At 47.1% G+C, this 12,020-nt stretch overlaps 1 protein-coding gene across 1 annotated transcript in view; it reads right to left on the bottom strand.

The window, feature by feature from the left end:
• Positions 1-932: 932 nt before the first annotated feature.
• LOC126260646 (galanin receptor type 2-like) overlaps positions 933-12,020 on the bottom strand; it is a 305,639-nt gene continuing 294,551 nt past the window's right edge. The window contains 1 exon segment of the mRNA XM_049957983.1: positions 933-1,406. Within this exon segment, the coding sequence (XP_049813940.1) occupies positions 933-1,406 (474 nt within the window).

The following is a 12,020-nucleotide window of genomic DNA, read 5'->3' as shown; positions in this document are numbered from 1 at the left end:
AGAGCAATGGTTTTGCAACGAGTGTGCTAAATTATATTTTCTGGACCCTTCTTACAATCAGCATGTCTTTAAAAAGTATTTTGTTCATATAAGTCAACAAAAATTAACTAATTTTGTTTTTTAAAATTGTTTTTAGACTGGCCATAATGTACCCCTCCCCCAGTTTGGCAATGAACATTACAGAAAATGTGTTGCTAGCGTTAAGAGATCGCCGTTGTGTTAAGTAACTCCCCCTCCCCCCTCCCCCTGCGCAATCATGGAAGCGTTCTGCTTGTACTACTCTTCAATGACTTTAATCGTCTCTACATTACATTTCATCGACAACTTTTTCTGCAATGACTCTTCGCCCTGTATGATTGTACTGCTTCCATTTCATACAACAGGACAGACGTTTGTGTGAACTCTTCTCCTGACTGTGGAACTATGGGTTGTGGCATAGTTATCTGCTCTTTGTTGTATCAGTTCTACAGACATTCTCTTCCTGAAGACTTCCTCAGATATCCTTAAGATACCACTGAAAAAAGTATAAATTCTCACTTAGTAGGGAGAACCAAATGTGTGTCATATAACCACAGATCGACATATTTACTCGTTCTGGATGCAGCTACAGGTTTCTGAGTGGCCTGCTCAGCTGTCTCGTTCTTCACAGACAGGGTAGCTGTTGGAGTACGCTAAAGTACTTAGTTGACCCTCCTGGGACACATTTCTTCTTAGAAACTTGGGAAACTGGATTTAATTTTAACAGTGCTAGTAATCGTAAAGCAACTGAAATTTGTCCAAAAACGTGCCACATGAAGAGAAAGGAAACAATGGAAAATGGATGTTATGTTGGCTGGATAACGAGGTCCATTTGAAGCCCACGGGCCCCAACGTCTCTGTCTGTAACCCCTGGAATGTAATCGGTGTGGGACCTGCTGGCAGGGCATCGCGTGTCAGACGTAGCTGTCTCGCGGAGCGGAGTTGTCCCCACAGACGCCGTTGGCGCTGCCCGATGCGCGCCTGCCGCGGCAGCGAGAGTGCCGCCGGGAGCCGCCGTCGGTGGTTGCGTTGGTGGCGGTGGTGCCGCTGGTGGCGGCCGTGGTGTTGGTGGCGGCGGTGCTCGAGGTGGCGGTGCCCTTGCGGCCCAGCGGTTCGGAGCCACCAGTGCGCCTGGAGCGCCGCCGGCCGCAACACAGCCGCGCGAAGCCGTTGCGGAACTTGGACGACATGAGGTTGTACAGGATGGGGTTCACCGCCGAGTTGAGGTAGTGCATGGTTCGGCAGAAGTATAGCAGGTTATAGTAGCCCTCCATGCCGAGCGACATGAGCGCCTCTGGCGGCGCCACGATGATCCACAGCGTGAGCGCACGGAACGGCAGCAGGCACACGAAGAACGACACCACGACCGTGCCCAGCATCAGCACCACCTGTGAGCAGGCGAAGACACTAACAGGTCAGCTGGCACTGATACCACCAAAAGTCCATTGGGGGTGTGGTGTCACCGCTAGACACCACACTTGCTAGGTGGTAACTTAAATCGGCCGCGGTCCTGTAGTACATGTCGGACCCGCGTGTCGCCACTGTGTAATCACAATCCTAGCGCCACCACATGGCAGGTCACAAGACACGGACTAGACCTCGCCCCAGTTGTACGGACGACATAGCTTGCGACCAGACGTACGAAGCTTTCCTCTCATTTGCCGAGAGACAGATTGAATAGCCTTCTGCTTAGTCCATAGCTACTACCTAGTAAGGCGCCATTTGTATCAGTGCTTATAGCTTACTACTATTCAAGAGATGTATTCCAACAAGAGAATAAAAGTTAAGTAACATCTACGTACTTTTCTTCTTATTCATTAATAAGTCTCATGTTCCAGAACTTCAAGCCCGTCTGCGTTAGTTTAGCGTGCACCTAGCTACCTCATTGTGTCTATGCTGTATGAGCTAGACACAACATTATTTGGCGACGAGTAAAAGAGTTTGTATTAATTCGTTTGTGTCATGGCTTCGCCACAATCTCCAGATGTACTGTCCGAATTTTTTCGCTTGCAGAATCAGCAGACGCAGGCGTTATTGGAAGCCATTGGACAGCTCGTCCAGGGTCAACGTGCGCTACAAAACGATGCGGCAGCCGCCGCTTCTTCGCTACCGCTGCCACAAAACGCTGTTGCACCTCCCTTTCGGCCATACGTGGCGGCTGATGAGACCTGGCAAGAGTGGTCTCGCCAGTTCAACTTTCACCTAGCAGCATACAGAATTCAAGGTAAAGAGCGGCAGCCGTTTTTGCTTTCTTGTGTCGGTGTGTCTACCTACCGTGTGATTGTGAAATTGTTTCCCCGACGCGACGTAGCAACTCTGTCCTACGAAGAAATTTTGTCTGCTTTAGATGCCTATTTCAAAGAAACAGTAAATGTAGTTGCAAAACGGTATACGTTCTTTCGTACAAAACGTACGGCCGGTCAGACTAATAGGGAGTGGGTTGCAACTTTGCAAGGACTTACTAGGGAGTGTGTCTTTGAATGTGACTGTGGACTTCCTTATTCAGACACTATGGTGCGTGATGCAATAGCACAGAACGTGTCTGATGTTCGCATAAGGGAACAGATTTTGAAACTAGTCAATCCCTCCCTTCAACAAGTGATAGACATATTGGATAGGCAAGACACACTTGACTTTGCTCAGGACTCCTTTGAAACTTCGCCAGCAGTGTGTCACATTCACCGGCCCGCCGGGCCCGCTGCACGGGACGCTAAGCGGCCCTCGCGCCCATCGCAGCAGCGGCAGCCTACCTTGCAAACACGTGCGCCGCGTAAGCCAGCAAATGCAGTGAAATCATGCCCGCGGTGTGCAACTAGACATTCGCGTGAAAATTGCCCGTCACGCCAAGCTATTTGCTTTTACTGTCACAAGAAGGGACATGTTCAAAGTGTTTGCCAGAAAAAGCTTAGATCAGACAATCACACAAATTCCAGGCCTTTTGCTTCGCGCCGGAATCGAACCCAGGACAATCAGGCTCGTGGACCTTCACCCATGGACATTCATGTGGTTCATTCCCACCCGTCCAGTGACACTTTAGCTAACAGTGACTGTGTTCGTCCCACCACAAATGTGCGTCGACGTCGCCGGAATTCCCGTAAAGTCGCAAGTGCTTCTGTACCTGTATCAGTTCACATTGCACGTGACAGTCGCTCTTGTCGTCAGCAGGACAATAAACTTTTTGTGGACTTAGACTTTGAAGGCAAAGTGATACCGTTCCAGCTCGATACCGGAGCTGCAGTTTCATTGCTCAATCACGACACGTACAAACAACTGGGCAAACCGCCATTGCGTGCCGCAATTGTTAAGTTAACTAGTTACTCAGGACAGCAGATCCCTGTATTAGGACAGTGCAGCCTTATTGCAACATATAAGGGACAAACGAAGCTTGTATCATTTTACGTTCTTCGTTCTTCTAGTGCAGTGAACTTGTTTGGTTTAGATTTGTTTCAATTGTTTAATTTGTCTATAGTAAATCAGGTCCTATCAGTGAATCAGACTGTGCCTTCCGCCAGTGTTTCTAGTCTTTGTGAAGAATTTGCAGACATTTTTGCACCGGGCCTTGGTTGCGCTAAGAACTATGCTGCACATTTGGAACTGAAAGACAACGCGCAACCGAAATTTTTCAGAGCGCGCAATGTTCCCCACGCATTGCGTGATGAGGTCGCCAGAACATTACACGATTTAGAATCTCAAGGTGTAATTGAACGTGTGCAGGCTTCTCTCTGGGCCTCACCCTTAGTAATTTTGCCGAAACCTTCCGGAAAATTGAGACTTTGTGTGGACTTCAAGGCAACTGTGAATCCACAACTAGTGACTGCTACTTTTCCTTTGCCCCGCCCGGAAGATCTTTTTGACAAACTGTGCCCGGGAAACTATTTTTCAAAATTGGACCTCGCAGATGCGTACTTGCAACTACCTGTGGACGACGCATCTCAGCGCGTCTTGGTGGTAAACACGCCTCTTGGCTTGTATCGCTTCAAAAGACTGCCGTTCGGGTGTGCATCCGCCCCTGCTTTGTTTCAGCAATATTTACAAACTGTGTGTGCGTCGGTCCCTACGGCTGCGAACTATCTGGACGATATTGTGATCTCAGGAAAAACAGAAGCAGAACATTTGCACAATCTCCGAACATTATTTCAGGTATTGCGTCAGAATGGTCTTCGCTTGAGGAAGGACAAATGTGTGTTTTTTGCTCGGGACTTACCCTACCTGGGGCATGTCATAAATGCCCAAGGTATACATCCGAGTCCAGAGCACCTCCGTGCCATACAGGATTTACCTGCTCCGCAGAATTTAAAACAGCTACAGAGTGTGTTGGGTAAAATAAATTATTATAATAAATTTTTGCGCAATGCTTCTTCCATTTCAGCTCCGCTTCATCGCTTACGCCGTAAAGGTGTTCCGTTCGTCTGGACGACGGAATGCGAACGCGCCTTTCGCCAGTTGAAATCGGCGTTACTTTCAAATACTTGCCTTACGCCATTCGATCCCCAAAAACCCCTTTTGTTGATGGTAGATGCATCGGATTTCGGGATCGGTGCTGTGCTTGCGCACAAGGATGGCTCGCATGATCGCCCTATTGCCTTTGCGTCCAAATTGCTCTCCTCTGCGCAAAGAAATTATTCACAGATAGAGAAAGAAGCTTTAGCTCTCGTGTTTGGTGTTACAAAGTTCCATGACTTCTTGTATGGTCGTCACTTTACCATCATCACGGACCACAAACCTTTGACATCGCTTTTTCATCCGCACAAGCCTGTACCTCCACGTACAGCGCAGAAATTCATTCGCTGGTCACTTTTTCTCTCGCAGTACCGCTACGATATCTTGTATCGGTCCACTGCTCAGCACGGAAACGCTGATGCGTTGTCCCGTTTGCCTGTTGCTGAGGATAAAGCATTCGATTCTTCCGAACTTGCTTGCATGTTCATTGATTCGGAAGCCGATGGCGTGGTCGCATCGTTTCCGATTGATTTTCGTCGTGTAGCTACAGCCACAGCTGCTGACCCTGTCCTTGCTACTGTTTTGCGTTTTGTTGCTACGCAATGGCCCTTGTCAAAGTCACGGATCGAGGATCCTTTGGTTCGCCGTTTTTTTGCTCACAAGGAGAGACTTTTTGTACGACGTGGTGTTTTGTTGTTGCGTTCTGATAATGATCAATCCCGAGTCGTGGTCCCACGATCGTTACAGTCCTCTGTCTTAAAGCTTCTCCACCAAGGACATTGGGGTATAGTGCGTACGAAACAACTTGCTCGTCAGCACTGTACTTGGTTCGGAATCGATGCTGCAATTACGAATATGTGCTCCTCTTGCGTGGCGTGTGCCGAACAACAATCCGCACCGCCGCGGAAATTCTTTGCATGGCCGAAAGCCACTTCCCCTTGGCAACGCTTGCATATCGATTTTGCTGGTCCATTCTGGAATGCTCGATGGTTGGTTGTGGTCGATGCTTTCAGTAATTTTCCTTTTGTTGTCCGGATGTCTTCCACGACGTCTTCTGCCACAATCCAAGCCTTGTCTGCTATCTTTTGCATTGAAGGTCTTCCGCAGACTATTGTTTCCGACAATGGCCCACAATTCATGTCCGCAGAATTTCAGTCATTCTGCACGGCCAATGGTATTCAACATCTGACATCCGCGCCGTTTTCGCCTCAGTCAAACGGTGCCGCTGAACGATTGGTCCGGACTTTCAAGTCCCAGATGTTGAAATTGAAAGAGTCGCATTCTCGGGAGGACGCTTTGTTGCTCTTTTTGTCTTCGTATCGCTCTCAGCCCCGCGATGGCCGCTCGCCGGCTGAATTGCTCCATGATCGATCTCATCGCACCCTGATGTCTTTGCTGCATCCGCCGCATCAGGTTCCTGTGCAGCGGCAGACTCCGGTTTTTGCTCCTGGCGACGTTGTCTATTATCGCAACTATCGCGGTTCACAGCGTTGGCTCGCAGGGCGCATTCTTCGCTGCCTCGGCCGCGCGATGTATTTGGTTTTGGGGGCCTCTGGTGAGGTGCGTCGGCATCTCAATCAGCTGCGCCTCTGTCGTCGCCTGGGTTCTGCCGCTCCCCGTCTGCTTTCAGCGACGGAGCCGTCAGGTCAGCGCCTTGGGGACCCATCTACTGGCTGGCCTCATCCCCAGGTGTTACCGACGCTGCCTTCCATTTTGCCCCATGGCGTCGCGCCGCCGCCGCAGCAGCCGCCGCCGGCGCCGCCCGCAGTGGACGCGTCGCTGCAACCGCCTGGCGCCTCCCTGGGTCACGCGCCGCCGCTCGCTTCCCGTGACCAGCCGTCCTCCGCCATGGACCTCTTGCCCGCTCCGGACCAGATGTCGTCTTCGCCCGTCGGGTGCTCCGACCACATGGAGGTCGACCCTTCGGCCCCTCTTGTCTCATTACGTGCGCATACACCTCATGTTGACGTGCACCCTGGACTAGGTTTGCAGGCGTTTCCTAGCTCCCCTCGGACCGAATGGCCGGGTGCGGGTGGCACAGCCTCGCCTGTTGTTAGGCTCCCCACCTCATCGCATACGTCACCATGGGGTCCTCCCCACGGCGGGCGGGAGCCTTATCTCACGACCGTTCGCCGATTTGCGGGGGAGGAATGTGGTGTCACCGCTAGACACCACACTTGCTAGGTGGTAACTTAAATCGGCCGCGGTCCTGTAGTACATGTCGGACCCGCGTGTCGCCACTGTGTAATCGCAATCCTAGCGCCACCACATGGCAGGTCACAAGACACGGACTAGACCTCGCCCCAGTTGTACGGACGACATAGCTTGCGACCAGACGTACGAAGCTTTCCTCTCATTTGCCGAGAGACAGATTGAATAGCCTTCTGCTTAGTCCATAGCTACTACCTAGCAAGGCGCCATTTGTATCAGTGCTTATAGCTTACTACTATTCAAGAGATGTATTCCAACAAGAGAATAAAAGTTAAGTAACATCTACGTACTTTTCTTCTTATTCATTAATAAGTCTCATGTTCCAGAACTTCAAGCCCGTCTGCGTTAGTTTAGCGTGCACCTAGCTACCTCATTGTGTCTATGCTGTATGAGCTAGACACAACAGGGGGGAATGGGAAACACAATGGGCTCGTGTAAATTGTGTTATTGTATAAAAGGGTGTATCGAAAATAATGCGCAATAATTAAGGAACTCTAATGTCACAAAGTTGTTGACCCTGACATTCACACTCCTACCGCTTCCACCACCACAGGTAATGTCGACAGTTGTTACTATTTATATTTACTATATACTGTTATGAAGTTAGTTCAATTAGAATTTTAATCTAATAGAGTTTCAATATATTTAAGTTTTATTTTCATGAGGTTTGATTCTGGGGTGTTGCTTTTCATTTTCACATGGAAGGAGCGAGTGCTTCGGCCGACTGAATTTCGTCTGTTACTGTTTGTAAACTGACCACTATTACCCCTGGCATGCAAGCCTAGGATCGTAAGAAATTGCCCTTCAAGGCGTCGCTATGCTGCTGATCTTTGTTTCGTAACAATAACTTTCGTCAATTTTTTGTTTTTGTTTCACTATTAAATCTTTGAGGAAAAGAAATGTTCACATATTAATTAGTTCCACTGAGTTGAATGTAATACATCTGAAGGGAATATTAATATACAAACAAAGATAACGTTGACTGAAACGTTGCAACGATCAACAAAGTCAAAACTAAATTCCTTCGAGTCAGCTGCAGTTTTTTTTTTTTTTTTGTAGAAATGACCACTGAGCATCTGACTTTTTGGAAAATAACAAATCACGAAGAAAACCACTTCAGAAACTATTCTTAGCGCGGAATAATGTAGGTTACTTCAGTCTGCATACCAAAACGTATAATTTTTCAGTTATGAGATTTATCAAATAAAATTATTGTTTCTGAAAACTTATTTTCATTCAACAAATGTTCTAATTTTTATATTCGTGTCTGTAGCTGCTGTATAATTATGTCAGGTATTTCAAATCTATATTTACAACTACACTGAAGAACAAAATTAAAGGATCTCCGCTGAAGGTTGTTAGGAAACCGTTCGAAAACCATTAAGTGCGGTTTGCCACCCTTCAGGTAGAAGAGCAGCCGCGAGACTAAATTAGAGCTGAAGTTCCCGACGGGTACATTTTTAAAGTGCTCAAATTTCAAACTTATACTTCAGGAAAGAAGGCAATTATGGCGTTTCGATAAAGTGATCCTTTAATTTTGTTGCGCTATATATTACAAATATGTAATTATTCTGTCATACACGTTTCACTTTAACCTTTTAAAACGAAATTTGTGATATGAAATCAAATATATCTGCAGTTTTTGGTTTGGCTCTAGACATAAAACCAGATGTTTTCAGAAATTATTCAAGTGTGATTTTTTCCTTCCCCATTTTCATTCGATTTTAACGACACTGTTGCCTATCGCAGTAACACCAAGAAAATGTGCATGTAGACGACACAGCAGTATGCATAAATCACAGTTCAATACCTTTTGAAAAGAAATGTTTTTAGATCTAGAACAAAATCAAAACCTGTAAATGTGTTTGACTCTAGACAACTGACGATTTATTGATAAATAAATATGCATTTTCAGTAAATGCAAATACGAATTTTAAACACCGTACATAAGAATTATGTATAAATCAAGGCCATTTTCGACTACTTCGTCGTTTTCAAATTCAGTGAAAACTCACACAAGCGCAGAATGAAGTGTAATAATCTGGCTTAGAGTTCAGCGGACATCAAAGCGTATCGTACACGTCACATTCTTCATACAACTTCTTATTCTATACCCTCTAATGGCAGAATAGCCTATTCGATTTTGTCTAATTGTTAGTCAAGGTGTCTCAGGTCAAACACCAGATCAGCTGATTGTGGGCAGAGGGAGTTCAAATTGAGAATAACTGGGAAGGGATTACTGTTCCAGCATTTGACTTACATCAAGGTAAACCTCGCAAAAACCTTGGTCACAACTGGTAACTGATGTGGAGGGGGGAGGGGTGTAGTTTATTTAATTATGTTATTATATTCCCCACACAAATCTCTGAATATTTATTGTATATGTTTATATATTTGTTTATGTGTAAATAGAGGGTCAACATGGACTTGTGATCAAGGATATTCGGACAGAGTACTCCACATATACACTCCTGGAAATGGAAAAAAGAACACATTGACACCGGTGTGTCAGACCCACCATACTTGCTCCGGACACTGCGAGAGGGCTGTACAAGCAATGATCACACGCACGGCACAGCGGACACACCAGGAACCGCGGTGTTGGCCGTCGAATGGCGCTAGCTGCGCAGCATTTGTGCACCGCCGCCGTCAGTGTCAGCCAGTTTGCCGTGGCATACGGAGCTCCATCGCAGTCTTTAACACTGGTAGCATGCCGCGACAGCGTGGACGTGAACCGTATGTGCAGTTGACGGACTTTGAGCGAGGGCGTATAGTGGGCATGCCATGCGGGAGGCTGGGTGGACGTACCGCCGAATTGCTCAACACGTGGGGCGTGAGGTCTCCACAGTACATCGATGTTGTCGCCAGTGGTCGGCGGAAGGTGCACGTGCCCGTCGACCTGGGACCGGACCGCAGCGACGCACGGATGCACGCCAAGACCGTAGGATCCTACGCAGTGCCGTAGGGGACCGCACCGCCACTTCCCAGCAAATTAGGGACACTGTTGCTCCTGGGGTATCGGCGAGGACCATTCGCAACCGTCTCCATGAAGCTGGGCTACGGTCCCGCACACCATTAGGCCGCCTTCCGCTCACGCCCCAACATCGTGCAGCCCGCCTCCAGTGGTGTCGCGACAGGCGTGAATGGAGGGACGAATGGAGACGTGTCGTCTTCAGCGATGAGAGTCGCTTCTGCCTTGGTGCCAATGATGGTCGTATGCGTGTTTGGCGCCGTGCAGGTGAGCGCCACAATCAGGACTGCATACGACCGAGGCACACAGAGCCAACACCCGGCATCATGGTGTGGGGAGCGATCTCCTACACTGGCCGTACACCACTGGTGATCGTCGAGGGGACACTGAATAGTGCACGGTACATCCAAACCGTCATCGAACCCATCGTTCTACCATTCCTAGACCGGCAAGGGAACTTGCTGTTCCAACAGGACAATGCACGTCCGCATGTATCCCGTGCCACCCAACGTGCTCTAGAAGGTGTAAGTCAACTACCCTGGCCAGCAAGATCTCCGGATCTGTCCCCCATTGAGCATGTTTGGGACTGGATGAAGCGTCGTCTCACGCGGTCTGCACGTCCAGCACGAACGCTGGTCCAACTGAGGCGCCAGGTGGAAATGGCATGGCAAGCCGTTCCACAGGACTACATCCAGCATCTCTACGATCGTCTCCATGGGAGAATAGCAGCCTGCATTGCTGCGAAAGGTGGATATACACTGTACTAGTGCCGACATTGTGCATGCTCTGTTGCCTGTGTCTATGTGCCTGTGGTTCTGTCAGTGTGATCATGTGATGTATCTGACCCCAGGAATGTGTCAATAAAGTTTCCCCTTCCTGGGACAATGAATTCACGGTGTTCTTATTTCAATTTCCAGGAGTGTATTTGTGTTCCCTTGTAAGTAAAGATACAAACATTACAAAACCATCTGTCAAATGCATGTCATTTTACTTTACCAAAAGGCCACCCGAATATAGTATCAGGGTAGTAATGTGAAGAAAAGCACGAAGTGAGGTAAATGTGCAGCTGTTGGCTCGTTTGGAAATGTGTTTCAACTACTTCTCTAATGCTCATAAACTGTTATAACATTAACAGTGTTTCATTAGTAGGGTAAGGAGAATACGTCAGTCAGAACGGCGCTCCTGTGTATTTCACTGTGTATGCCACACATACTTTTATGTACGTTATCCCAGTCATTTTACGAGTGTTTATTTATGAACTGTAATAATTTCTGCACCCAAGTTCACATGTTTTTCTTCCTGATTCTACATGACGATTCAGATTTCGGAATATTTTATCACTAATTAAGCAGTAGCATGCTCTAAAAGTTATTGTGGCTCAAGTAGGAGCATGGAGGCTGCTGAAGTTGTGAGGATGTTTTCCAGGTCTGAGGACCTGTATGGTGTTAGATATACTAAATACCTTGGTGATGGGGACTTCTCTTCGCTCAAAACTGTAACAGGTAAAAATCCACACAGTACAACAATAGAAAAGTTGGAATGTGTTGGCCACATCCAAAAGAAGCTTGGTGATAGTCTTCGTTGCTTGCTGAAAGAGAAGAAAGGTGAAGTACTTAAGGATGGAAAACCAGTATGAGAAAAAGGCAGGCTTACTCTGAAAGAAATTGATTCTCTTCAGTTATATTTTGGGAGGACTGTCAAGGAAACACACATAATTTAGAGGCAATGAGGCGTGCTGTGTGGGCAGTTTTTTTCCACAAACCATCCTCTGACTAAGTACCAATGCACAATCTGTGTCCGAACACGCTATGAATGTGATTAAGCTCACATTCAGGTTTCTCGCAAATCCTGATTTATTGACGAAGTGCTTCACGGAAAGACACAAAATGGAAATCAATGCCTCAATAATTTAATTTGGATTAGATGCTCGAAAGGGGCATTCTGTGGACTTGAAGTACTCAAAATAGGTGTCTATTATGCTGTTTCATGTTACAATAACGGAAATAATGGCAGAACTGAAGTGCTGAAGAGAGTTGGTATATATCCTGGTGAGATTACAATAAAAGCATTTTACACCATCGTCGAGAGCAGGATCAAGAAAGCTAACAGATCAGTCTCTTACCTGCAAATACGGGCCAGGCACATTCGAAGAGGAGAGAAGAGAAACCTGGAGGATGAGGAGTATCAGTATGAAGGATTTTAAAATTGAGGTAAGCTTATTACATGTAGAAGTATGAGAAGAAAATCTGTGAACCTCATTTTCTTTGTTTTACATTTTTTACGTTGTTGAAAGTCTTTTCTCAAAAAGTATACGTGCAAATGCTATGAAAATTTCAGGAACTGTTTGCAACGTGTTGCTGTCTTCCTGGAACTAAAACAT

The sequence above is a fragment of the Schistocerca nitens genome, chromosome 5 (genome assembly GCF_023898315.1).
Source record: "Schistocerca nitens isolate TAMUIC-IGC-003100 chromosome 5, iqSchNite1.1, whole genome shotgun sequence".
NCBI classification, from domain to species: Eukaryota; Metazoa; Arthropoda; class Insecta; order Orthoptera; family Acrididae; genus Schistocerca; species Schistocerca nitens.
Note: the sequence above shows the minus strand (reverse complement) of the source record. Positions and strands in the feature narration are given on the sequence as shown.